General features: G+C 43.6%; 1 protein-coding gene across 3 annotated transcripts; it reads left to right on the forward strand.

The window, feature by feature from the left end:
* The first annotated feature begins 1,717 nt into the window (after positions 1 to 1,717).
* LOC109745237 (conserved oligomeric Golgi complex subunit 3) lies at positions 1,718 to 24,262 on the forward strand. 3 transcript variants are annotated; one of them, XM_073503125.1, is made up of 25 exons: positions 1,718 to 1,960; positions 2,042 to 2,125; positions 2,451 to 2,537; positions 2,700 to 2,744; positions 2,832 to 2,906; positions 3,002 to 3,097; positions 4,671 to 4,748; positions 5,282 to 5,367; positions 5,455 to 5,521; positions 5,611 to 5,673; positions 5,746 to 5,850; positions 5,968 to 6,072; positions 6,154 to 6,246; positions 7,005 to 7,093; positions 12,463 to 12,682; positions 13,384 to 13,461; positions 13,795 to 13,911; positions 14,014 to 14,046; positions 14,159 to 14,245; positions 14,331 to 14,393; positions 20,488 to 20,604; positions 21,030 to 21,122; positions 22,806 to 22,931; positions 23,012 to 23,117; positions 23,942 to 24,262. In XM_073503125.1, the coding sequence occupies exons 1-24, from the start codon at positions 1,877 to 1,879 to the stop codon at positions 23,114 to 23,116; spliced, it is 2,196 nt and encodes a 731-aa protein (XP_073359226.1). In that variant the 5' UTR covers positions 1,718 to 1,876; the 3' UTR covers position 23,117; positions 23,942 to 24,262. The 3 variants fall into 3 exon arrangements, with proteins under 3 accessions (XP_073359226.1, XP_020159966.1, XP_020159967.1); XM_020304377.4 differs by having other exon boundaries at positions 23,012 to 23,112; XM_020304378.4 differs by having other exon boundaries at positions 5,749 to 5,850; positions 23,012 to 23,112.
* The last annotated feature ends 2,971 nt before the right edge of the window (positions 24,263 to 27,233 follow it).

The raw sequence follows: 27,233 nt of genomic DNA on the forward strand, positions 1-27,233 counted from the left end.
GTTTACTCCCGCCATGATGCTTTGCCAAGTAAAAGAGGAACCGTTTTTCATACTTGCATTCATTAAATCGGCCTCTAAATAATATTTAGCTCTCAAGATAGTAGCACATAAAGAATTTGGATTATCAAGTAGCCGCCACGGTTGTTTGGCTAATAAAGCTAGATTGAAACAAGATATATCTCGAAAGCCCATACCTCCTTGATCTTTTGGGACACACATCTTCCACCACGTCATTCAATGCATTCTCTTTTGATTGTCCTTATCACCCCACCAAAATTGCGACATCGCGTCAATGATTTCTTTGCAATTTTTTAAAGAATTTTAAAGATGGACATGACATAAGTTGGATAGCTTGTACAAAAGATTTGAGCAAAATTTCCTTTCCTTCAACAAATAACAAATTTTCTTTCCATCCAATAATCTTCATGATAATTCAATCAATTAGGAATTGAAAGCAATCACTTTTATGCATACCTGGTAAACCCAAATATTTGTCATTAAGAGCTTCAATTATAATATTCAGAATTGTACAAATTTGTATTTTTTCATCCGCTTTTGTATTGGGACTAAAAATATGCTAAACTTTTCAACACTCACCATTTGCCTTTGAGGCGATTGCCGTCAAGATAATAATATGTAGCTTTTCTTTCTATCGCTCGAAGGAAGAACAGACGCCCTTGCCACCGCCAGGAGTCTCCACCGCCGTCGCCCTCCGGCGGCTCCCCTCCGCCGGCGGCCTCGGTCGTTGGTGGTGATGGGGGGTCGCCGGATCCACGTGTGTGGATCTTTTTTACTCTCGTAGTTTAGATATTTAGGTTGTTCATCGTCTTGACTTCTGCGGCGGCGATGGTGACGCTGAATAAAGTTTTTTCAAATCCTACTTTGGTGAGGCGACCGGTCTTATGGTTGGGGATGGATTTGGAAATCAGTCTGTTGAAACAAGGATGGCGTGGCGGCGACAACATCCTCGTGGTGGACCTGTGTCCTCGGGCTCCACCGTTGCGACGACGTTTGCTCCAACGCCGACGCGGAGCTTAGGAGTTAGTCTAGGAACGGATGCAGATTGTGGTCTGCATCGGCGGCATCTGGAAGATGGTGGAGTGTGCTGGGTTCGTGGTTCGTGGATGGTAGGTGTGATTTTCTCCTCCAGTGTCTTAGTCGTGTGGGGTGCCAGATCTAAAGTTCGATGGCGTGTCCGGGGTGTTGCCCCGGTCTGATTCGTTCAACGGTGATTGTTTCGCTTTTGGTGAGCCACCTTGGAGGCCCGCAAAGCTGCATATTAGCGATGGAGCCGCATCGAGCTCGGGTGTGAAAGTGATGTCATTTTTTCTTTTGGTGGCTGCTATGGTGGTTCCATAGGCAGGTGACGGGCGTTGGTGTCAAGTTCAGAGGCTTCTTCGGTCTTGATTTTAATTTTACTTCTTGACTGTTGTTTCTTTGTGCAAAGGCTAGCGTTTTGCGGTCTTTTTAGTTTTGCCGCGTCAGTTTATACGTGGCTTGTACTATGATCCTTATGATATAAAAGAGATACGTATTACCATGAAAAAAAACCATTTGCCTTGAGGCCGCACAATAAAAGTCCAAGACACAAAGACTTCACATTCATAGTCTTGGCTTGCATAAGAATATCAGAGAGTCATCAACAAAGAGAAAATTTGAAGTTGATGGAGCATCTCTACTAACCTTTATTTCGGAAATATTTTCATTCTTGTCGGCATTGGCTTAGAGAGCACAAACGTTCTACTAGTACATCTTCTATTGGAGAGAAAAGAAAGAAAATATGCTTAATGCCTAAAAAGAAAGTAAAAACAAACTTCATTCTTCTCACTTGTCCCGTTTCGTCTTCCTCCGCTTCCGTGCGAGCCCACGCCTTAGGATGTCCATGGCGACGAAGCAAGCGACCCTGCCCAGGTCGGGAGCTTTCTCAAAGGGCTACAACTTCGCGTATGCGTGGGAGAAGGTTGGTACCCGCCTATGCCCCCCTCCCCCCTCCGCGATTAACAGTTCGGGTGGATCTGATCTGAGGCCTCGTTTCTGGCAGAACGCGCCGGTCACAGAGGAGCAGAATGCCGCGATCTCCGCGCTCTCGCACGCTGTGGCAGAGCGGCCGTTCCCGGTTAATCTGGTAAGACGCCGATCTCGCATTTGTTGTTTAAGCCACGCCTCACTAACTGAGATGGCAAATAATGTGATCTCGTCTGGGTCTCTGTAATTCGGTTTCAGTTTGTCCCTTGCTGTGTTTGTATTGTGTCGGAGCGCTGTCAAATTCATTTTGTTTTGAAGGATCTGAGATATTTTATTAGCAGTAATAGTGTTACAGACTTTGCAGTACAAGGGTTTAGTGAATTAACAAAAAATGGCGATCACTGTAACATCATTAGCTCATGCTTCCCGTTCTATATTACATTGCCATCAGGGTTAGGCTAAAATTGATCGGGCTGTTATATCAGGAAGATGGAGGTACGGCCGTGCCAGAAAAAGAATCTGCTTTGGAGGAGGCGGGTGCAATGGATGCGGTCTTGGTGAATACACATCAGGTAAGTTTTCCCTCGTTGCTATTTATGTTGGTTGACTACTAGGGAACTTTGCGACCTCATTTCTTTGTTGTCCTTATGTTTCATGTTTAACCTTAGGTTGTTTAAAGATAAAAGGTACAAATTTTCTGCAGATTGAGCTAATACTTTGATTACCACCTGTAGTTTTACAAATGGTTTGCTGAACTGGAATCAGCTATGAAATCTGAGGTTTGTGCATATGCTGTTCTTCAGTAAGTAGTGCACAGCTTGGAATGGCGTGCAGAGTTTTAACCCCTCCTTTTTGTTTTTTGACAGACTGAGGAAAAGTATCGCCTCTACGAGAGTACATTAGAGGAACGTGTTAACACATGTGATGGCATCCTTCAACAAGTAGGACTGTGTGAACTTTTCTGTTAGTTTATGTGGAAGAAATTTTATAGTGAACATACACATCCTTTATTTTAACATTAAGTACCTCCATTCAGGTGGATGACACACAGAACTTATTTGAAGAACTACAATCCTTGCACTCGAGTGTTGCCATAAAGACACAAACTTTGCATGATGCTTGCGACCAACTTGTATGCCCCTTCTACTCATTCTTATCTGAATTAACTATCCATTGTGAGATTTCCACAAGAAATGATATTTAGTTTATAATTTATTGTGCATTCATGCCTACTTTAAGACTAAAATTTGTCAGGTTACATTGACGTGCGTGTCTTTTGCCATCTGTTCAGTTCGAATCCCATGTTAATGTTCTGATTATAGATATTTTTTGTCTCCCTACTTATTGAATCATGCGTGTCTTTTGCCATCTGTTCAGTTTGAATCCCATGTTAATGTTCTGATTATAGATATTTTTTGTATCCCTACTTATTGCATCAACTAAATATTTTGTTGGAAAATTTACAATTTGTTTTGACATTTCGATCAGTTGATTGTATGTGGTCTCCTCTCCTGCTATACCAGTTCCTGTATGGATCCTTATAAAATATTTTCCATAAGTTGATACCGTGATTCAGTGTTCAGGATATTGGTAACTTGTAGCTGCTCGGTCGGGTGAGGAGTAGGGATTAATCGGCAATCGACCTATTAACTGAATTTGTTGGTAACCCATTTATCGGTAGGTTAATTAGGGCCATATCTATATGTCTTAGCTACATATAGCAAAAATGCAGCAGCAGCAGCAATAAAGGAGAGGCAACAAGCAGTAGCAGCAGCATATAGCACAGAGCAGGAGCAGCATATAACATAGCACAAAGCAGATCAGCATATAGCAAAGACTGCTTGGGTAGGGGGCGGCGACCTGGAGCAGGAAGAAGGGATGCGAGCTCGGGGAGGGGGAGGCGAGCTTGTCTGCCGTGCTGCTGGTGCTTGTCTCGGGGAGGGGGAGGGCGGAGGGGGTGGCCAGCTCGAGCAGGAGGAAGAGGCTCGGTGCCTGTTCCTTGAGGAGTGCAGGCGCCTCTGGCGGATGGCCCTGGCAGCTGCTCGGGGCAGCGGCGGCTGCTCCTAGCCTCTCCAACGAGGGTTACCACGGGAGGGGAGGGAGAGTGAGAAGGGAGGGAACGGGCTGACCTAAAACAAAATTTTGGAGCCCAAATTTCTCTCTCCCTCTATTCAGTTGATCGGCCCAGTGGGATAAATTGGCCTTACAGCCGATTAATCCGCTGGATCAGTTAACGCGATGGATAAGGTGTTATCGCATCCGTGACCTAGGGATTCAGGATTAACTGGCCGATTACCTTAAATATCGGCCGATATTTTTAACAGTGCTGTTAATTGTGGGATTAAGATAAACTATCATATTATGTAATTACTCTGGTAAGGATATCATAGGGAATCAATCCAAGTTAGGCTATTGGGAAGTTCTACAAGGAAGACTTAGGTTTCTCAACTAGTTGGACAGCTTACAGAATAAATGCTTTAATGATGATCTTGCATTTTCTTTTTTGTGCATGGCTGTATTATCAACTTGTCATCTGAAAACATATTTTATTTCCCCTACTGGAGACAGGTGTAACTCTCATTTTAACTTTTTTATTTTAATTTTGTGTTCTTCTATTTCTAGTAGTATACTACGGTCCTAAAAACTTATTTATCTTGTAACTTGGCCATTTTGGTCTGTTTTTTTGCTTTCAAATGCTTATGCAGTTGGTGGAGAAACAAAGGCTCATTGGGTTCGCTGAAGCACTCCGAAGTAGGTTAAACTACTTTGATGAATTGGAAAATGTAAGATTTGGCATTCTAGTCTGTCTCTTGAAAATAAGTTTCTGTTTGACATCATGAATGTATTTGGTTGAATAAATACCTTTTCGACAATTTCTTCAGTTCAGATGAGAGCATCCTTAACCAAACATACTGGATTCTGCAATGCTCTAATCCTTATCCTATAAATGAATTAACAAACTTAAGAGAAAGCCTACATAATGAACATATTTGTGAAGTTTCTGCTGGTATTTGCATCCTTGCTCTTTCTCAACTGGGTGACTGGTGCTCATTTGTGCAAAGAAGTGAGCTGTCATTTGGTTGTTGAAAGAATATATGGATATGATTTAGGCTCCATGGATTCCATATCTTTGAGATCTAGATCTTTTCTGGTTGCTGACCACACTTTGCCACTTACCAAGCACTGCAGTTTATCAAAATACTGACATTCAGGCTACTATATATATGTGACGTGATGACACGTGAATCTGTAGTCAAGTTCCATTTGTCTCCATAGGCTGATTCATTTTGTCTAATTACCTATTTCCACTTTTCAGGCCTCTACTAGCTTCTATTCTCAGACTATGAACATTGGGAATGAACAGTTTCTCCCACTGTTGAAAAGACTTGATGATTGTATCTTGTAAGTAGTTGTTGCATAACAGTGACATTTTCTCCTTTTCTGTGTTGAGATTTATGGAGCTCATGTTCTATCCTCTGGTGGATATAGATATGTTGAAAATAATCCACTGTATGCTGAATCTGCTGTTTACTTGGTCAAGTTTCGCCAACTTCAGGTGAAGGACTACGTGTGAGGCAAACTACATTTCTAGTCATTACGAATAAGAGCGTGTTAACCTATAGTTATCTACTTCTTGTATTGCAGTCTCGGGCATTAGGTATGATCCGGTCACATGTCTTGTCGACACTGAAAGCCGCTTCATCCCAGGTGCTCCTCCATTGCATTTAATATGTAGAGTGCTGTAGCTAATATTTACTGGATAGTAGGTTTACTTATTAGCAGGTTCAAGCCGCAATTCGAGGCAGTGGTTCTGGCAAAAATGCTGTTACAGAGGGTGTGGAAGCATCTCTTATATATGTTCGTTTCAAGGCAGCAGCTGGGGAGGTATACTTTTTCTACATGATCTATGGTTTTTTCCGAACACATCTGTAGTCCATTGAAAAGTTTAAACCATCTGTAGATACTCTATCCATGTTGTTCCTGATTCTTTCTTCTTTCCAGCTAAAACCGGTTTTCAATGAGATTGAAAGTAGATCCTCTAAGAAAGAGTACGCGCAGGTTCTTTCAGAATGTCACAGTTTGTTTTGTGAGCAGAGGCTGTACTTGGTAAGTTAAAACCTTTGTACTCTGTTTTGACCTTAAGTCCTTAACTTGATTATATCCTATCGCTTGCAATATTGCTTTTAGATACGAGGTATGGTGCAGCAACGCATTTCTGAATTTGCTAAAAAAGAGGCCTTACCTTCTTTTACAAGGTCTGGTTGTGCCTATTTGATGGAGGTAACCACATATTTAGCTAATTATTCTATTTAGATTTCATTTGCTTCCTAAGTCACAACTTACTGTTATATGTGGTAGCATACAGAGAAGTGTAAGGTAGAGGACATTGAGCATCACACTTTGTATAATCAGTGGCCTAGTATTGTGTGTTTACATATGAAATCTCTACTACTTATCTATATGCTTATTACTTAGACTACTAAAAAGAACATAAGGTTCCCATTTTGTTCTTAACTTCGTGCAACCTCTCTACGTACGTTATCCCCCTTCCTCCTCTCCGTTTTGACTTCCCCCTCCCATCTCTGTTTTTTCTCCCACACCCCCCTCCCCTCCCCTAAAAACGCCTCAGCTGTTCCACATCTTATTGACAACCAAATGAAATCATGTTCTCTTTGGTAATCCAATGTTAACAAATAAAATCCAGTTTTTTGGGTACGCAATCGCATTAACAATAAATGGCAGCTAAATCACGGTGATTGTGTAGAAAAACAAACTATTTTTTTTGCGCACAATGTACAAAGGATAGACGAGCGGTCACGGGCTAACTTACTAGAATATTTATGCCGCCGCTGAAACGCACAGGAAATTATCCAGCTTGTTAAAACGTAAGTAGTTCTATGTTTTCTGCAATATGCATTTTCAGTATCACACTTATATTTTATCGAAGCTTGTAGCATTCTTGTGGTATGATTTGTTTTTGTTATATCTTCTTTACTGTTAGAAAAAAATGTTATACTTGTTCTCGCATTTCTTCTCAGGCATGCCAGTTTGAGCACCAGCTTTTTGCTCACTTCTTCCCAGCATCCGCATCAGATGTTTCAAGTATGGCTCCTTTAATGGATCCATTGTAAGATTATTTAACCCCCCTTAGTTCTGTTAAAGCCATTTACGTTCATGCTGGCAATCCTACAAGTTACAAGTGATTTATTTGTGCAGTTCAGTAACTTGATTTGGTAATCCTCGCAAAAAAAGAAAAAAAAAACTTGACTTGGTATCACGTAAAGTTAGTTTGACAAACCAAGAGGGCAATAACCAATAATATAATGTGTCCTAACACCTTATTACAAGTTTTACCACATGTTGTATGTTGCCAGGAAGTATTGTTTTGTTACTTAGCAGTATAGATGTAGCAAGTCTTGTTTATATTCAGGTTTACATGCAATATATGTTAGCTATAACCCTTGTGTGTTGTGCTCAATTAACTCAGTATTAGTGTAGGTCTGTATAGACCAATACTTGGCTAGTAGGAGTATGTAGTTGTCAGCTAGTAGTCAATTTGGTTTTTGCTTGTTCTGCCACCTGTTAGAGATATAGGAATCTGATAACGCCCGTCTGTCAGGTACGGGCACATGGCAAATCGAATGTTTCCGATGGCAAGTTTAGTGACGTGAGGATGGCAACTTTAGTTGGTAAGCATGTCTTCGTTCTTTATTTTGACAGAAAATTGCTGTGTGTGTCAACTAACTTGCCGTCCTTGCGTCACTAGAATTGCCATCGAAAAATTCGATTTGCCATGTGCTCGAACCTGATGTCAGGTACTTATCATTTTCGGAGATTTAAATGGCAGGATTGTGATAGGCTTGGCAAGCCAACGTCAAAACTCGGCCACTCTCATGGAGATGAAACCCAAAAGATTTTCGTTGGGGCGTAACCCTCTCAGCGACGTGCCACATCGAAACCCGGGTGTGGTGTCAAATAGGCAAGGCCGGGCCGTCTCCTCGGTGGCGCGCCGTACTTTGATCTGGATACTGTGGCAAGTGAGCAAGTATCGGGTCGTCGCATCCTTAGTGGCGCGCTACATCGACGCCCATGTGTAGTGGAAAATGAGCAAGGGTCTTCGCATTTGACTTGACGAGTGCGAAGTGTAAGGAAGCTAGCCGAGCCTAGGAGGATTCACTTAGGTAGCTGGAACGTAGGGTCCTTGACAGGTAAGCTCCAGGAGCTAGTTGATACAACGATGAGGAGAGGTGTTGATATCCTTTGCGTCCAAGAAACCAAATGGAGGGGGCAGAAGGCGAAGGAGGTGGAGGATACCGGCTTCAAGCTGTGGTACACCGGCCGGTTGCAAACAGCAATGGAGTAGGCATTTTGATCAACAAGAGCCTCAAGTATGGAGTGGTAGACGTGAGACGTGGGGAACGGATTATCCTGGTCAAGCTGGTAGTTAGGGACTTAGTTCTCAATGTTATCAGCGCGTATGCCCCGCAAGTAGGCCACAATGAGAACACCAAGAGAGAGTTTTGGGAAGGCCTGGAGGACTTGGTTAGGAGTGTACCGATTCGCGAGAAGCTCTTCATAGGAGGAGACCTCAATGGCCACGTGGGTACGTCTAACACAGGTTTGAAGGGGTGCACTGGGGCTTTGGCTATGGCTATGGCATCAGGAATCAATAAGGAGAAGATGTCCTAAGCTTTGCTCTAGCCTATGACACGATCGTAGCTAACACCCTCTTTGAAAAGAGAGAATCACAGCTAGTGACTTTTAGTAGTGGTCAACACTCTAGTCAGATTGATATCATCCTCTCGAGAAGAGAAGACAGGCGCGCGTGCCTAGATTGTAAGATGATACCTGGAGAGAGTGGCTTCCACTTTCGGATTCATGTCCAGCGAGACAAGCGTGCCAAAGTCGCTAGAACGAAGTGGTGGAAGCTCAAGGGGAAGGGAGCTCAGACGTTCAAGGCCTTGGGAGGAAGGAGGGATGCAGACAATACGTGGATGAAGATGGCGACTTGCATTCGTAAGGTGGCCTCAGAGGAGTTTGGAGTGTCTAGGGGAAGTAGAAGCAAAGCTAAAGATACCAGGTGGTGGAATGATGATGTCCAGAAGGCTAAAGAAGAAGAAAGATTGTTTCACACGCCTATACCTGGATAGGAGTGCAGACAACATAGAGAAGTACAAGATGGCAAAGACGGCTGCAAAGCGAACTGTGAGTGAAGCAAGGGGTCGGGCGTATGAGGATCTCTACCAGCGGTTAGACATGAAGGAAGGCGAAAGGGACATCTATAAGATGGCCAAGATCCGACAGAGGAAGACGAGGGAGGTTGACCAAGTTAAATGCATCAAGGACGGAGCAGACCAGCTCCTAGTGAAGGACAAGGAGATTAAGCATAGATGGCGGGAGTACTTCTACAAGTTGTTCAATGGGGAGAATGAGAGCTTTACCGTTGAACTGGGCGACTCCTTTGATGATACCAGCAGGCGTTTTGTGCGGCGAATCCAGGAGTCTGAGGTGAAGGAGGCTTTAAAAAGGATGAAAGGAGGCAAGGCGATGAGCCCTGATTGTATCCCCATTGAGGTGTGGAGAGGCCTCGGAGACATAGCAATAGTATGGCTAACCAAGCTTTTCAACCTCATTTTTTGGGCAAACAAGATGCTAGAAGAATGGGGATGGAGTATATTAGTATCAATCTTGAAGAACAAGGGAGATGTTCAGAGTTGTACTAATTACCGTAGAATTAAGCTGACGAGCCATACAATGAAGCTATGGGAGAGTCATTGAGCACCGCTTAAGAAGAATGACAGGCGTGACCAAAAATCAGTTTGGTTTCATGCCTGGGAGGTCGACCATGGAAGCCATTTTCTTGGTACAACTACTTATGGAGAGATGCAGGGAGCAAAAGAAGGACCTGCATATGGTGTTCATTGACTTGGAGAAGACCTATGATAAGATACCGCGGAATGTCATGTGGTGGGCCTTGGAGAAACACAAAGTCCCAACAAAGTACATTACCCTCATCAAGGACATGTACGATAATGTTGTGACAAGTGTTCGAACAAATGATGGCGATACTGATGACTTCCCTGATGAGTGATGACTTCCCGATTAAAATAGGACGGCACCAAGGGTCAGCTTTGAGCCCTTATCTTTTTTGCTTTGGTGATGGATGAGGTCAAGGGATATACCGAAAAAGGCTTTCGCCCCGCTTTATATATAAAGCAACAACCATGCATACAACCAACCACCCAACATACGGCACCGGCACACCCGACACACAACACACACCCAAGGCAAGATCCAAGGGTGCCGCACGACACTACATCACCCTAACGCTACCAAGCACAGTAAAGATAAACAATAAGACCGCTTGGAGACGCTGGCGACCTTCACTATGAGCTAGCCATCATGAAGAAGTGAGGCTGACCCTCAACGTAGCAAAGACTCCAAGACAGTGCCTCCAAGAAGGGCACGACACTGGAGTGCTGCCACCGTCCGATCCAGAAGATCGAGTTTTCACTCGGAGTAAACTAGGGGAGACGGGAGCAGCCGCGACGGAGCCTTCAGGAAGGGAACGACGCCCGCGGACGCCGCCACCGTTGGCCGGCCAAAGAAGCGCGCAGGTAATGCACCCCGGCGCTCATCCACCTCCACCAAACCACCACGCCGAACATCGACCACCAACAGCAATGCCACCTGTGTAGCCATGGCTGCCCGCACGCACCCGAGACGCCACACACCGTGCCTCCCGCTGCCACGAGGGGCTTTGTCCTGGTGGCTCGGGCCGGCGGTGGGAGGGGAGAGAGGAGCGAAGGGGGAGAAGGGGCGGGCTGGCGGCACCGCTACTCGAGTCGCTCGCGGGGACGACGTGGGGGCCTCTCTTTCTTCGCGCTACTCTACTTGAGCCAGGTTAAGGGATATACAAGGAGAATCCTATGGTGTATGCTCTTTGCGGATGATGTGGTGCTAGTCAATAATAGTCGGACGGGGGTCAATAGGAAGTTAGAGCTATGGAGACAAACCTTGGAACCGAAAGGTTTTAGACTTAGTAGAACCAAAACCAAGTACATGAGATGCGGTTTCAGTACTACTAGGCACGAGGAAGAGGAGGAGGTTAGCCTTGATGGGCAGGTGGTGCCCTAGAAGGACACCTTTTGATATTTGGGGTCAATGCTGTGGAAGGATGGGGGTATCGATGAAGATGTGAACCATCGAATCAAAGCCGGATGGATGAAGTGGCGCCAAGCTTCTGGCATTCTCTGTGACAAGAGAGTGCCACAAAAGCTAAAAGGGAAGTTCTATAGGACGGCGATTCGACCCGCAATGTTGTATGGCGCTGAGTGTTGGCCGACTAAAAGACGACATGTTCTACAGTTAGGTGTGGCGGAGATGCGCATGTTGAGATGGATGTGTGGCCACACAAGGAAGGACCGATCCGGAATGATGATATACGAGATAGAGTTGGGGTAGCACCGATTAAGTGAAGCTTGTCCAACATCTTCTGAGATGGTTTGGGCATATTCAGCGCAGGCCTCCAGAAGCTCCAGTGCATGGCGGACGGCTAAAGCGTGCTGATAATGTCAAGAGAGGTCGGGGTAGACCGAACTTTTTTTTTTGAAAGGAAAGCCTTCTGGCACTTTATTGAAAGATTGATAGAGTTACATCTTGGAGTACATGCTGGAGCAGGAAGTTCGAAGTTCGGGGTAGACCGAACTTGACATGGGAGGAGTCCGTAAAGAGAGATCCGAAGGACTGGAGTATCACCAATGAACTAGCCATGGACAGGGGTGCGTGGAAGCTTGCTATCCATGTGCCAGAACCATGAGCTGGCCGCGAGATCTTATGGGTTTCACCTCTAGCCTACCCCAACTTGTTTGGGACTAAAGGCTTTGTTGTTGTTGTTGTTGTTGTTGTTGTTGTACTGGTAGTAGAGTCGTAACTTTCAGTTTCTATATTGAACATTTCAATGAACTTGTATACGAATCTCTTCTAGATATACAAAAAGTATGAACTGGAGCAAACTTCCATAATATCACAACTCATCCGAATATCTTGAAACTTGGAAAAATGAATTTCTTTGTTGAGCCATGAGTAATACTAACAATTTGGCAAAGTTCTATGATACCACTGTGGTATGTAGGCTCATGTTAGTTGTATCAAAATTAATAATACGATAGTACAAGGATCCAGAGGATCAGGAAATTGAGCATAGTCCTAAACTCCTAATGTGTATAACCTGAGAGAACAAAGTAAAGTAGCCAATGAAGAACGGAAGATATAGTATATATTACCTGCTACAAGCATTTAACCTGAAGATGAAGAACAGCTAATAATCTGTTCTGCCTTCTTGGATGAGGTTTCAGTGCATAAAGAACTGTCACTTGTGTCCTGAGAGTAGATATTCAACTTTTATAAACTCAAACTCTGCGATAGTTGATGCATATCTGTTATGAAGACAACTGTTTCATTTAAGTTGATTAACTGAATTGCCTTTTCATTCAGGTGCACACACTTATATGATACTCTGAGGCCTAGACTGATATATGAAGGCAACATTGATTCTCTCTGTGAACTCGTTGACATTCTGAAGGCCGAAGTGTTGGGAGAACAACTGAGTAGACGTGGTAAATCAGCAGCTGGACTCCGTCCAATATTGCAGAGGATACTTGCAGATGTTCTTGAGCGTCTGGCATTTTGTGCTCGGACTCATATTCGTGAGGGGGTACTATTTCAAATCTCTTGTGTGTGGCTGACGTTGTGTTTCTTCAGCCTCTTTTGTTTTCGTATGTACTGTGAGTATGGTTCCTTCAGTCAATCAGCTGTGATGCCCAACTGAAAAAATTATAATGAAAATGTCCTCTTTGCGCACAATAATCCTTTGAACTGCTTGGTATCCATTTTGGTCATCTGTATGAACATGGTTTCGCACATGGAAGCCTCTGCATGCATTGCACAGGTAATCGTGAGAGAAATCGGAGGTCGGTTGGTTATTATGAATTGTAAAAGAAGTGTATTTGATTGTGTTATTCTCCTGAAAATGAGCAATTGTTAGCACATTGACGGCTGTTTAAAAACTTGAAAGTTGGACTCAACTCGAAGCCTCTTGAAGTAACATATTGAGAAGCTTAAGCCCATAATTAGATCCCCATAACTCCTCTGTAGCTTACCCATCTTGCTTCTGCACAAGCATGACAGCCCTTAAAGTGGAAGAAACTTGGTCAGCAGATCTGAGTTCATAGGATAACACTCTTGCATTACTTTGTTTTGAACCTTATGTCATGTTTGCACCTAATGTTTTTTGTTTTCTATCAAATACCTCATTCCATTGTTTAAACAAGTGCAAGTTCTTTTGAAGATGAAACAGCTGTTGTTTTATCTATTGAAACCTTTTACTTAATATTTATCGTCTAATTTTTTTTCCAGATTGCAAATTTTCGCCCTTCTGACGAAGATCTGGATTATCCTGGAAAACTTGAGAGATCTACAATTTCAAGTGCTAATGTTAGTTTTCTTCTTATCGCAATACAAATTGGTTATTTCCTGTGCAACTCCTTTTGGTCCTATACATTCACTAAAATACTGTACTATTTTGCTGTATAGTCATGCTTGCACATTCTTGTATCTATATTTTGTCTCACAGATGTGCATGCAAGTTTATGGGTAGATTTTGGACTTAAATGCCCCCCCTCCTTGTCTGTATGTGCCAAGATTGCTTTTTCGCATGATGGCTATTTCTGATTTTAAGAAAGCAAATGGCGCTTCTAACTGAATCAGCATGGGAAGATCTAGTTGAGAAAGGATAACAAATTCTATTGCTTATGTTTCTATTTGTAGGTTAGTGACAACTCAGACATGTATGCGACATGGTACAGACCACTGGAGAAAACAGTTTCGTGCCTGTCAAAGCTATATCACTGCTTGGAATCTTCGGTTTTTACTGGATTAGCCCTTGTATTGTACCTCTCAAAGCTTATGTTGATTTCTCTGGTTAATTCTTCTTTTACTACTTGATGCCCTGTTCATTTGACTTGACATATCACTTAAATTTCACAGGAAGCCGTAGAAGTTTGCACAGCATCCCTTCAGGTCCCTTCTCCTTTTATCATTGTCCATGATCTTAAAAACATGCTATTTGCAGTTTCTGTATATGCAACATCTTATGTTAGTCTTAGAAACGAACTGTTGGTCCTGTGAACAGAGTGCAAGCAAGGTCATTGCAAAAAGAGCAACCCCAATGGATGGACAGCTTTTCCTAATTAAGCACCTTCTCATTTTAAGGGAACAGGTGGGCATACAACTATCTGATAGTCGTAATTAAATTCATTGATTACATTAATTCATCTGGCAACTCATTGATTACATGTTTACAGATTGCACCATTTGAGATTGAGTTCTCAGTCACACACAAGGAACTGGATTTCTCCCATTTGCTGGTATGTGCAACTTTATCTTTTGCATGGGAATGGGAAGTATGGCTTATTTGTGCTGTATTCCATTGCATATTCATGTGAATTTGTTGCTGAAGCCTTGTATTCTGGATTACATTTGCTTTCATTATATATATTTTGCATACTATGTTACTATATTTTGTGCACTTTTTACTAGGGGTGTAGAATACGAAAATGCATTTCTGATCGTGAGCACAGCTGAGCCCGGAATCTAGTCCGTTGGTCTTTATTGGGATGCGCGCGTATTTTGTATTCCCGAGCGTATGCGTCTACCATATTTACAATGTATTCAATGGCGGGTCCCGTGTAGTAAAGTCGTGCTCAACCACTGAGCCATAGCGGAACGCGGAAAAGTGCAGATGGATCAGCCGTTTTCCCGAGCCTACCTGTCCCGCTGCCTTAAGTAATGGCAGGTGTCTGTGATCAGCGGCAGACGTTTTTGAATTTTGAATGCATGAGACTACCCACAGTGGGAGTAACATAGGTAGTAACATCACACATATCTACATAAAATAGATGATGTGGCAAGCAATAAATGAAGAAAGAGAGGCATGTGGTAACATAGCTAGTTACTACTCCCTCCTTACCGGTTTATAAGGCTCATCTCAAAATCTTTAGATTTCCGTTTTATAAGGCTTGTTTTAGAAGTCGCTTGGTTAAAGCGCTGAGGTCTTTTCGAGTGCTGCGTTGCATTTAATTCCCTGGTGCCGTTTTCAAAAGAAAATTAATCACAGAGCGAAGTTGTTGCTCCTTTCCTTCCCTCAACTGCATGCATGCAGCAAACTGGACACTAAAACGAGATAAGAAAACGAAGACTGACCAGTGCATGCGCCATCTGGATGAGAGAGAGAGCGGGACACATGCCGCCGTGGGGCGCTGTAGTTAATTGCAGTGGCAGTTGAACAGGCTGAGATTTAATACCATTATGCTAATTGGGCACTTTTCACATAAGCTCAGTTCATCTCAGCCAATAGACATTTACCTTGGTTGGTGGGATTTCAGATATAAGCCCTATAAACCGGTAAGGAGGGAGTACTAGTATGAGTAACATCACACATATCAAGGCAAGATGAGTCTATAGCCTAATAAATGAAGTGTTGCATGTTACCACACATATGTTACTCCCCACTATAGAGGTAGTAACATAGAGTAGTAACATGGGCATGTTACTACTCTATGTTACTACCCATTGTGGCCAGTCTGAGGGCGCTTACGTGCGTCCAGCTGGACCCAACACAGACGTGTAATAGCAACATTTACTCGAGGAGCACCAACCAGTGATGGGAAGCTAAAGCATACACACACTAAAACAGAGGTGCCGGTATATTTTGAAACGCCAGCAGTAGTCATGTGTGGGGGGAAAGTTCGTCTCACCAGCACAGTTGTCTACATATTTGTAGAAACTCAAATTATTAATGTCTCAGCAAATACAACTAGACTGCAACCAGGAGGAAAAAGCATGGAGACACAAGCCATCAATTAGAAAATCCTCGATTATTATTATTCTAACGTTACACATAGCCGGAAAAAAGTATTAAGATGCATTTTCTAGGAGGGGCCTCGTGCAGGAAGTACGGTGGTGTCCGGCTTGCAAGTCTGCTTTGGCACATCGCCCCTCTCTGGGCAGGTGGCCTTCTTATGGCCTGGCAGTGCATATACTGCAGAATCTCATTTGCTTACTGAATCCTTCGTATGGCGTCTTTACTCTACTTGAGCAAGGCCGCCCAAGACCACACTTCTTGCTCGGAGCTGACAGTCCAGCGAGGGCATCCCAATTGTCAGAACCGGTCATGCTGTTCTCATTTGCTACCATTTCTCCTTCGATGTTATGGAGAGCAAGCTGATCCAATGTTTTTCCGGTTTGATTCAGCAGCAAGCCTATCCTCGATCCCTAGGCCATCCTTGGTTTCAGCCGGTGGCGATGCCTCCATGATTAAATCCTTAATCCTAGCGAGCACAAGCTCGTAGGTCGCGACTGATGAGTCCCCAATCCTGACAAGTCCCATGGCATGTAGGTACGGAGTCAAGCTCCGGCTGCTGAAAATTGATTGGCAGCCTGGTCTTTCTGAAAGTGAGCAAGGTGTTGTGGCAAAATGTCCCTTGCATCTTTCATCCACCTCTTAATGATGTGCCGCTTGGGTATCTCCTGCACGCCAACGTAGTCCATCACTGGAATCCATGGGCAAGCATAATCGATTCGTTTCAAATCAAATATATGACAGGATAAGCAATAATTGATTAATACCACATTGAGAAAATAACCTTCAGACCATGGCAACATTGCATCCCCATGTGGGCGAACTGCCCACATTCACAGTCAAACCAGTCGCCATCATCTGATATGCTCACCTCGAAATCCACTTTACTCCATTTCTCACGTTTGTCGGCGTCATTGTGCCTTGCGATGTATTTCTTCTTCCGCAAAAATTCCTCTACCTGGTATGCTGCACCTTTGAAGAGGTTCTCACCGAATAGCTCAAACATCTTTCTTGTATAAACTTTGCTTGCATGCCTATCGATAGCAACATTTGTTCTCATCACAGCACCACTCTGTAGTCGGACAAAAAACAGATAGATGTCAGCTTCTCCGACAAGACAAACAAAAACGACAAAACTATAAATGAAATATCGCTCACAATTCTTGTCCTTTTCTCTTGGTAGCTCTCATCCGATTCTCGGTCGAATTGAAGCCTCATGTATTGTCGCACGAACACATGCATTGGGCTTTGCTGGCGGCATGTAAATCTTCAACATATTGTTTGCACTCTCGCTACGCTGTGTGCTCGTCATTTTGGCGCAGAAGAGACTTTTGAAATACGGCTTTGCCCACTTATGTTGTATCTCATAAAGATTTGTCATGTAATTGTGGGACGTCAAATTGTATTTCTCAATCAGCAGGCCCCATGCAGTCTCAAACTGCTCCACGCTTATCATGTGATTCACTATTTTGTGGAATTCAGGCCTGAAACTCGCTTTTGCGCGCATGGAGGATTCTCTTTTGCATGACATGCTCTGCCCAGAAAACAATATATATGCTAATTGCGCGCATGGACAACATAATCTGCCTTGAAAACACTATGCAGGTCAATTTGCACGCATGGAGGATTACCAAAAAAACAGAGGACCAGTTTGCTGACAGCAGTAGTAGTGCTCAAGAGGCTTTTTAGACATAGGCACTAAAGAACAGAATAATGGATTCAGACAAATGAACACTGATTTTCTATGTATACCTTCTGGTCCACAATGGCGCATCTAGGTGCAACTCTCTGGTGGACTCGAAGGATTCAGTAGGCGGCTGCTTCCTCTTGCGGCCAGAATCGATCTGCTCAGCAGAGCCGCCGTGTTGTCCAGCTGCAACCCCGCACAACGAGTCGGCGTGTGCCACTGCCGACGGCCCAACAGCCATCAAAACCAACGGATCTAGCTGGTCAACACCACCCGTGACCTCTCTGAGCAGGAATCGATGGCATGTTCATCAAATCGAAAAACAGTCGTTTAGACGCGCTTGCGTGTCTACGGATTGAATCGAACAAAATAATACAGTGGAGAAATTAACTGTCTACCGGATCCAGCAGAGACTCGAGCCCGCTGTGGCGTAGGTCTGCAAGCTCGGCCATACTGCTTGCCGCCGCCATTGTTTCACCTTCCGCCGCCTAGGTCGGGGAGAGGGGGGAAGGAGAGAGACAGTTTACTTACAACTGGGGACCGAGATATTTCGAAGTGGCCCACAATTTCTTGTGCACCGGTGAGCATTTAATGATCCATGGACGGCGTTGTTTATGCAGCAGACGGCGAAGACACGATTCTGATCCCCGCGCAGCTTTTCGTGACGGAGGCGATCCACGGCTCGGGTCGTCACCGTAACCTCGTTTTGAAAAAACAAGCCTGCCGGCTACCGTACATCACTGTTCATCTGTGTATAGCATCTGACACACCCATTTTCCTATGATCCTATCACCGTATATGCTTGAAAGGTCCCACTAACCCATATCCCTAGACATGTACGTACGACCAGGATACCATGTTCAGATACTACTGCTCTCAGTAACGCCGCTCTCTGTAGAATAACTTATTCTATACTCACGCTTACTTTAGCATTCCTATCGAATAACCTATCGAACTGTTGCGTTAAGATTCGGTTCCCTGGCACCCAGCTCGCTATTTTCTCTCTTCTAGTGATTTATCTCGCACCCATTGGCCGAACCGTACGTTGCCTATGCGACAGGTTTTATGCGAGCGCAGGCCTGCACACTCTGTTGCAATAAATGGTCCCGCCCCAGATGGGCCACAACTGCCCTCATGAGGTTCCACCCCGTTATATGTATGACGCGTGTTAGGTTTGCTTGTCAACGGCACACGCTACGCCATCCGTTCTGCTGACGCTCCTTGCCGGATGCGTCGCGGACAGCTCATACTCATACGGCTCCCTGTGTCCTGCTTCACAGTTCTAGCGCCGATTGCTTGTGTTGGCTATACTATGCACCACGTGATTGTATCATCGCAACTGGGGCATACCCCAACAGGCATGTCCTTGGCTCGGCATCGTCGATGCTGGCTGCAGAGTGTGCCATCCGTCACCACGTTCTCCAGGTACCGGCCACGCAACATGTGCGGCGATGATGATGTCTGATCTGGGAGCAGGGGTAGTTGTATCTGCAGCAGGGGGCTCAGCAGGCATACAACAGCGAGATCCTAGGATGTCACATCTTCGACTTTTATACTGAGAGAAAGGGAGATAAAGAGGACACAACCACCATTGTCACACGACCGTGCTCCATCTCCTAGAGTGCCGCCCAGCTCGGTCATTGGATCGGGGAGCACTGCCGCGTGATGTGGTTGCAGATTGGGCAGGGGCTAAGCGAAGCCGGCGCCGCTTGCGGTGGGGATGCAGGAGAAGTGGAGGTGGAGGGAGTCGGCACCACGAGGGTGGAAGAGGGGCAACACGGTGCGGGCTGTGGGAATGAGCAGTCAGCAGCCGCTGTGGGGGTGTATCGCGGTCATATGGTGGAATTCAGAGAAACAACAAGATACAGACATGATCATCTCACAATATAGCGAATCCAGAGGCCTCTCCTAATTATGATACGAGATTACATGGGAATGCTGGAGACTGACCATGAACAGTGGCGGCTAAGGTTCGACCCAGAAGGCAAAAGATGCCAACTAGGGTTTTCAGTCGCTGGTTATATAGTCCAGAGAGCAGGTAATGGAGTAAAAGTAAAAGACATCAAAAGCAGAAAGGTTAAAGCACTTTGTCGCGGAGGATTGCGTGATGGATATGTGGACACACAAGAAAGGATAGTGTACGAGGATATATGTAATAGAGTTGGGGTAGCACTGATTGAAGAGAAGCTTGTCCAACATCGTCTGAGATGGTTTGGGCATATGCAACGCAGGTCTCTAGAAGCGCCAGTGCATAGTGGACGGTTAAGCGTGCTGATAATGTCAAGAGAGGTCAGAGTAAACCAAACTTGACATAGGAGGAGTCCGTCAAGAGAGATCTGAAGGATTGGAATATTGCCGAAGAACTAGACATGGACAGGGTTGCATGGAAGTTAGCTATCCTCGTGCCAGAACCATGAGTTGGTTTCGAGATCTTATGTTTTCAACTCTAGCCTACCCCAACTTGTTTGGGACTAAAAGGCGTCTCATTGTGATGAGATCATAAAAGTTTGTACTCCCTCCGATCCAAAATAAGTGTCGCGGTTTTGAACCTATCACCAACAAGGTGTCTCGTTTCCTTTTGCTATATTTCAGTATAATAGAAGTGATCTGTTGGCAATACCAAATCAGATGCACCTATAATCTTGTCTTCTTTAGAGAAAACTCAAACCCTATGTTTTTCAAATGCACTCCCTACTTTTTCTTTGCATCTATCTGTAGTGAGCTTGGATTTTTGGAAGCTTGATTAAGGTTTTCAATAGTGTAATATCACTTTGACTTAATCATGTGATCTCCACAGGACCAAAGCTTTTTTTATTATCATTTAGCTATCATCATGCTGATGTTATTTATCATGTTAGTTGATCATATTTCCTAGTCCTAGATAACTAAAACAAATCACGTGCTCCTTTTACAGGATCACTTAAGAAGGATTCTCAGGGGCCAGGTCTCATTATTTGACTGGTCAAGGTCAACATCACTTGCTAGGACCTTTTCTCCCCGCATTTTGGAGAATCAAATTGACGCCAGAAAAGTAAGCAACTTGAACCGACAGAATTTTGCCTTTTGGCTTACAAGTGATCATTTGCTATCAAGTGTAAGATGTTTTTGTTATTCTCCCATCGTTTGTACTATTAAGTTTCATGCACCAACCGGTAGAGTCAAGTCTGAACCGATGGAGAAGACTTACTTCAACAGCTACTAGAAAGCGGCATTCCATATCGTGACAATTGGAAATAAAGTGTGCAGATGTGCATGCATTTGTGAGCATAAGTCGGACTTTGCCTGTGCTGATGTACAAATGCATCTTGACATGTCATGAAGCTGTTGACAGTTGCTAATGTCTAAAATATGGCAACACTGAATACTCAAACATGATTGTTTAACCATTTGCGCTCGCATCCACTTTCAGTTTTGTTGATTCCAGCTAATTTCCCTGCGAATACTCTTTTATTTCAGGAACTGGAGAAAGGCCTCAAATCTACTTGTGAAGAGTTTATAATGTCCATCACTAAACTAGTAGTGGACCCAATGCTTTCTTTTGTTACTAAGGTATGGTTAATCGAAACTTAGCCCTTTGTATTTTGTTTTGCTGTAATAGAAAGTTCACTTTTCTCCCCACCGTTTCCTAAATAACACACAAAAGTTCCATTTAGTCTATTTGACCTCTAAAGTTGGGTCACATCCTTGGCCTCACCTTCCTGAAGCAGTGGGTTTGTTTCCTTTACTAGTTTTGTTCTCTCTATGCCAAACCCTTCTCTTTCTCGTAAGAATGAGGTATAGGTAGGGCTAACACCGAGACTGGTTTTAGGGTCTTTTTTATGTCATCCTGCTTTGCCCATGTGGCCTTCCCTTCAACTGGTTTTGGAGGCAGGTGCATTCTTGGTCTTGACACAGATAGGTCTAAGGACTTGCCGGTGTGTTCGGACCTCCTGCGCAGCGCTCCTCCGCGAGACTGGACATGGTGCCAGTCTGCTGGGGGTCTCCCAGCTGCATCCTGCGCAGGATCCAGAATGAACTTGGGATCTGGTTATTGAACTTGCTACTCTGCTACTGCTTCAGGTTTGTCTCATGCTGCCGGCAGAATAGAGTTGCCCTGCCCAGCTGGAACCTGTTTGATATTCTGCCTCAAGCAAGTGGAGCACTCCAATCGCATGGGGTTATACAGCTGGATGACCAGATGTCCAACTTGGCATGTCAAAATTTACAAGGAAAAGCAGTCGTACAACCAAAGAGTTACCAACAGTACACATCAAGAAGTGCTGAATTGGCAACCATTAGCAGGAATAGAAGACACTGGTGCGTGCATAGTAGCTCAAGACCAGCCCGTACCCAATTCCCCACTTATCACCTCCCCATTCTGCCCCTAATCCTAAACTATAATCGTCTGTTCTGCCTGTTCTCATTGTTTATAAGGCGGTAAAGCGACCTAAGGCGAGCACCACCCGCTCTGACGCCTAAGCGGCGCCTAAGCGCCTAAAGCAGGCATATTTCTAAGCCGCTGTCAGGGCGCCTTATCGCTTAAGCGTCTAAAGCAGGACGCCTTAGAAACAAGGCATGTTCTTTTGCCGTTAGTTTGACGAGCGTTTCTTTCAAGGGGACTGATCGTATGTCATGAGCATTGAGAGCAAGCTCAGGTGGCCGTTGAGCGTGTGGGCGCATGGCTGTGTATAGGTCTTCTACGTGCAGAGTATCATGGGAGTGGAAGGGAAAGATGGAGGGGAGAAAGGTCTTCTACATGCAGAGCCATGAGAGTTGGAGGGAAAGATGGAGGGATGGCAGAGACAAATAGAGAGGACGGGAGATAGAAGAAGGGTGACATGGACGCCATGATGTGCAAAACAAAACCAGGTTACATGACTTTCATATGTGGCCAATATACTCGAACTTGTAGCGGGCAGAACTAGCTCTAGGGGTGGGGGGTGGGGGTGGTGGTGGTGGTAAACAGCATGATACATTGGATGTTATGTGGACATTGGAGATGCTGCAGAAGAGTAAAGTGGACTTCTTTTTTGCTGTAATAGCTGCAGCAGTCCTGAAATGTTGCCATTTTGTATTGCGAGTTGTGACTATCCGAATCTCTAGTATTAATCAGGCCATCATTTTATAGTTCATGCCAAACAGCGAAGCCAGAATGTGAGATGTGTGACCACAATCTTAGAAATCAGTGTTATATCCAGTGTGGTAGGCTATACTCTAAAATTTTGATTGTAACACGATTCACTTGTATGGCAGGTAACTGCTGTCAAAGTTGCACTGTCCTCAGGTAGCCAGGGCCAGAATTTGGATTCTGTTCTAGCAAAACCCCTTAAGACACAAGCATTTGCTTCACCCGATAAAGTTGCAGAGCTGGTTCAAAAGGTACATGTCATTTTATGAAAATCTATTTACTACTGTGCTGCTTTTCATATGTTATGGAACTATTCATTCTGCCAAAACAGGTTGGGACTGCTATTCAACAAGATCTGCCCAAAGCAATGACCAAGTTGATGTTGTATTTGCAAAATCCGTCGACAAGATTAATTATATTCAAACCCATCAAGTAAGGTTCTACGTCCTACAACACCCATCAAGAATACCATGGCATTATTTATCCACTGCAGTAGTAATGCTTACCTGGCCAAAGTTAGCTACCAACTTAAGTTTTTGCCATAAGAAATCATTCATATATTGCTAGAAATCAAATCCTTGTTAGGGACTTGTATTCCCAGGATGCCATAGGCCGATATATAAATGTACTGGAGCCCGAAGCGAGAGCTTGATGAAAGAACCTTTATAGATCCTCATCATCCTTAGGGGCGGTATTACACAACTATGAATAGACAACTCTTTTCATTAAGTGGAGAAGTAAATAGGTACAAGAGTTCAGCAGCATGTGCGGGGATCAAAGCCTGCAAACTAGAGGTTCTTTGACCAAGCTCTGCTTCTGCCCGTTTCTATTCTGTGTTGTCATTTATGCAAACTAGAGCACTCGAAGCATATCTCCACCTAGTACTGCTACAGACGCAATTTTTATATTTTTCAAAGGTCCCTAGTAGTTGAGCAAATTTTTACCTTACCATTCCACTGTTTTCGCAAAATCAGTACACTTCCATACATCATTGTCAATCGTGGTACTTTTTACTTGTGTGCATCATCTAGATTTTCACACAAGTACCTCGTTTAGTAAGTTGAAATGTGCTAAGCTGTACGCAGCTAACTTTTGGTTATGACTGAATACAAGATTGTCCTTTATTCATGCTTTCTTATACTATGAAATTCTAACATGTATGCTGACACTAGTGATTGTACACTGAACAGGGTCAAACACTTTATGTACTACTAAAGTTGTTTTCTGTGAGTTTCTTCTTATGCGTTTTTCTTTGTTGTAGGTCGAATATAGTTGAGGCTCATATACAGCTACAGTCCCTTCTGAACTCAGAATACTCGGCTGAAGAAATTCAGTCTATTGGTATGCTGTCTATATCTGATCTGCAATCTCAGCTCGACAGTCTTCTGTAGCCCATACTTTTTCATCTGTTTTGTTATGGTGTGTCCTCTGAGTCTGAGTGAGAAGTGCACTCGATTGTTCAACTAGAGTGATGTTATTTTTAATCCTGTAATCAAATTTAAACACACTTTGATATGACATCAATTATGGTGGATGGCTAATACAAGATTGTTGCTAATGTGTTAGCATATCGGATTGATTATTTCCTAGCTCCTGTACTCACATACTAGAAGCATATGCGTGTCGCTCTTCAATAGTTTTTTCCTTTCTTTGCTTTACCCCCTTTTATATGGAATTCGTTGCTTTGGCAATTGCCATTAGTGTGTCACAACCGTAGGTTTTGTGTTTTTTCCATGGGCTAGCTTATGAATTTTTAATTAGGCTGCAAGTAGTGGCTGCATTTTATTGGACACTGATTACATCTATTGAATGTCTGCATTTCTTGCATTCAACATCATAACAGGGCAACTAATAAAAACTATTTAAGATGCACCAATCCTTTTGAACGTAACATGCTCCAAAAACTACGTTCTAGGTCGCGTAAAAAAACACTATGTACGTTGCAGCAGAAAACTGATCTCCAGGACATTAGACAGAATCTTATTCCCGTTTTGACCTGCGCAAGGAAAAATGACCAAGGCAAACGTCATCTAAGACATGGAGCTGTCGATTGTGTCTGCAATTATGTTTTCTACCTACATCCTGGTTTACTAGTCCCCTTATATTTTAGATCATATTTTAACCATGATGTTAACTTATAAAATATAAGTTATACATAGAAATAACAATATCATTAGTAACTACATTCGCATACAAATCCAGCAATATAATTTTCAGTGATGTGCATTAACATTTTGTAAGTTTAATACATGGTCGAACTTTGACAAAAATACGATGAGGACAAATAAACCTAGACGGACATAGTACTCCATACACGTCAGCTCCTCAAACACTTCAATCAGTTAAAAATACTGCATTTCTTTTTAGCGAGGAGTGCTCCATGCAGTATTTTGTGTCTCATTGTCCTTGAAATATTTTGTCTCATTGTCTCACCCACTCTAGTTACATTGGCAATGACGTATTTATCCATGTATTAGATGGGATTGATCCACCGCCAAGGACGAAGAAGACCACCAAGAAAAGTTGCCTTACAACTGTTAACAAACTCACCTAGAGAAAAAAAAAGAACAGAAGTTCAGAAAAGAACAACATGAAAATAGCCACCAACATCCACCCACACGATACAAATCACCATTTTGAAGATCGGGTCAAAAAAAAAAAATCACCATTTGAAGATCTACATTAGACTTTTTTTTAGGCTGCATCAAAGCACATACAATTTTGCCTAGATGTCCAGATCAACGTGTTTTCTTTAACACAGTACAAATGCAAGCGCTCATATACACGCGCATACACTCACTCCTATGACCGCACATGTACACCCTACCCCTATGAGCACCTTCGAAATACTGAGTCGTTATATCATCTTGAAATTTACGAAGTCGCCGTAGGCACCTTGTCGTCGACGGGAATGTCTCCTCCCATTGAATGCGCATCGCCAGAAATCCTGAAATAAATCCAGGAATAAATGCAAGCACCAGGTTTTGAACCCTAGTGGGCTGGGGATACCACGGCCCCTCTAACCACGTGTTAAACAGGCAGATTGTTAGCAGTAGCCGCACCATGACTTGTGCGTTACATCTTGTTAGGATAGAAATAGATTCTCTTTTGTTTACATATGTTGTTTATCTCTATCTCTCCCTCATGTAAATATTTTTCGGTTACCATAATCGTCTGTACTCCACGCATACAATCAATACTAGACCTACAACGCGCCCTGGCACGCGGTGCCGGGTCCAAACGTTGTGCCTAAGCGCGTGTGCCAATGAGGCAGGTTAGCATGTTTACTTGCGCATGATAAAGCAGCAGCAGCAGTATTTATCCTGATTAATAACAAGGAGTTGAGCACAAAGCAGAGCCATTTAGTTTGGTTAAGAGAAGCAGGGCATACAACTCAGTGATATAGAGCAGCAGAAGCAGTGGCAGCGAGATCAATATTGAGCAAGCAAACCACATTCAGGGCTAACAATGTCTTTTCCTTTGTAACATATGTTTCTGTCTTTCTTTTAAGATCGGTGCTTGACCGTATTAGGAAAAAAGGTTCACCTTACAGAAATACAGCAAAGGAAACAAAGAAACAACCTTAGTGACAAGCAGAAGCAGAATAGATACACATAATACCGAATCTAACGTTTGACAGGTGCATAAATTACAATAGCCAAGGGGTAGTAGTCTTATGCAGATATACATTGCCTGCTATCATCCATCTAGAACACTGGTTCATAGTACTCATTACAAATAATTTACACTAAGGTTGGATAGGTGCATACTACAGTAATTCAGAACACTTTAATAAAGGCATTGAAGCTAAGCACGACACTTAAGCAAAGCTTGCTGATAAACCAAAAGGGCCTCAATTTCTTCTTGTGCCTGAAGCTTCAGTCATTCTCGTGGAAGAGGAAGTCTTCATCATCAAAGTGACTTGCACCGCAGTTGTCCTTGGCCCTCAAATGGCCAGAAACCGGGAAACTCATCAAACTCAGAGCAGTTAGACTCCTCATCATATGGATAGATGCCTATGGTCCATATCGCATCAGTTGCCATGAAAGAAATTTGGGTGAGGTCCTCAGCTTCTTGACTGACGCCATAGAAATCCCACGCTACATCACTCACAACAGGAGAAGAACCTGAAGTCTCTCCTAAAGGAAGATAGTTGACTGCCGTTTTCTCAATACGAGCTACAAGCCTAGAACGAATACAACTGCTCTCGGTGCTCGCTTCCGCTGCCGAGATTACGACGATCCGTCCAATGGTAACTACGTACACTGGCGACGGCTCCGAAATTCCGACCTACACTATGATTAACAAATTTTACCTAATTAAAGGAATGTAAATAGAGGCAATGAATACCTAATTTACACATGATCCAGTTGACTCAGAAAGCTTATATGGAGGCTACACTAGCATACTAAAATTATGTTTGATAGGGGATAACATGCAGACTTGCTAAATTACATGTTGAATGTATGATTACAGATGTAGCGGACCGGTGACAATGTGCCACCAATTCCGACCATCAATACACTTTTACCTAGAAATATCTCTACTTCGCA

This window comes from Aegilops tauschii, chromosome 7, assembly GCF_002575655.3.
Source record: "Aegilops tauschii subsp. strangulata cultivar AL8/78 chromosome 7, Aet v6.0, whole genome shotgun sequence".
In the NCBI taxonomy this organism is placed as follows: Eukaryota; Viridiplantae; Streptophyta; class Magnoliopsida; order Poales; family Poaceae; genus Aegilops; species Aegilops tauschii.

Bases quoted from the DNA above. Each gene is read 5' to 3' on its own strand.
- LOC109745237 (XM_020304377.4), top strand. From the start codon at position 1,877: ATGTCCATGGCGACGAAGCAAGCGACCCTGCCCAGGTCGGGAGCTTTC. The intron at 2,538-2,699 runs GTAAGTTTTCCC...TACCACCTGTAG, and splicing joins TCTTGGTGAATACACATCAG to TTTTACAAATGGTTTGCTGA. The intron at 13,912-14,013 runs GTATTGTACCTC...TAAATTTCACAG, and splicing joins TTTTTACTGGATTAGCCCTT to GAAGCCGTAGAAGTTTGCAC.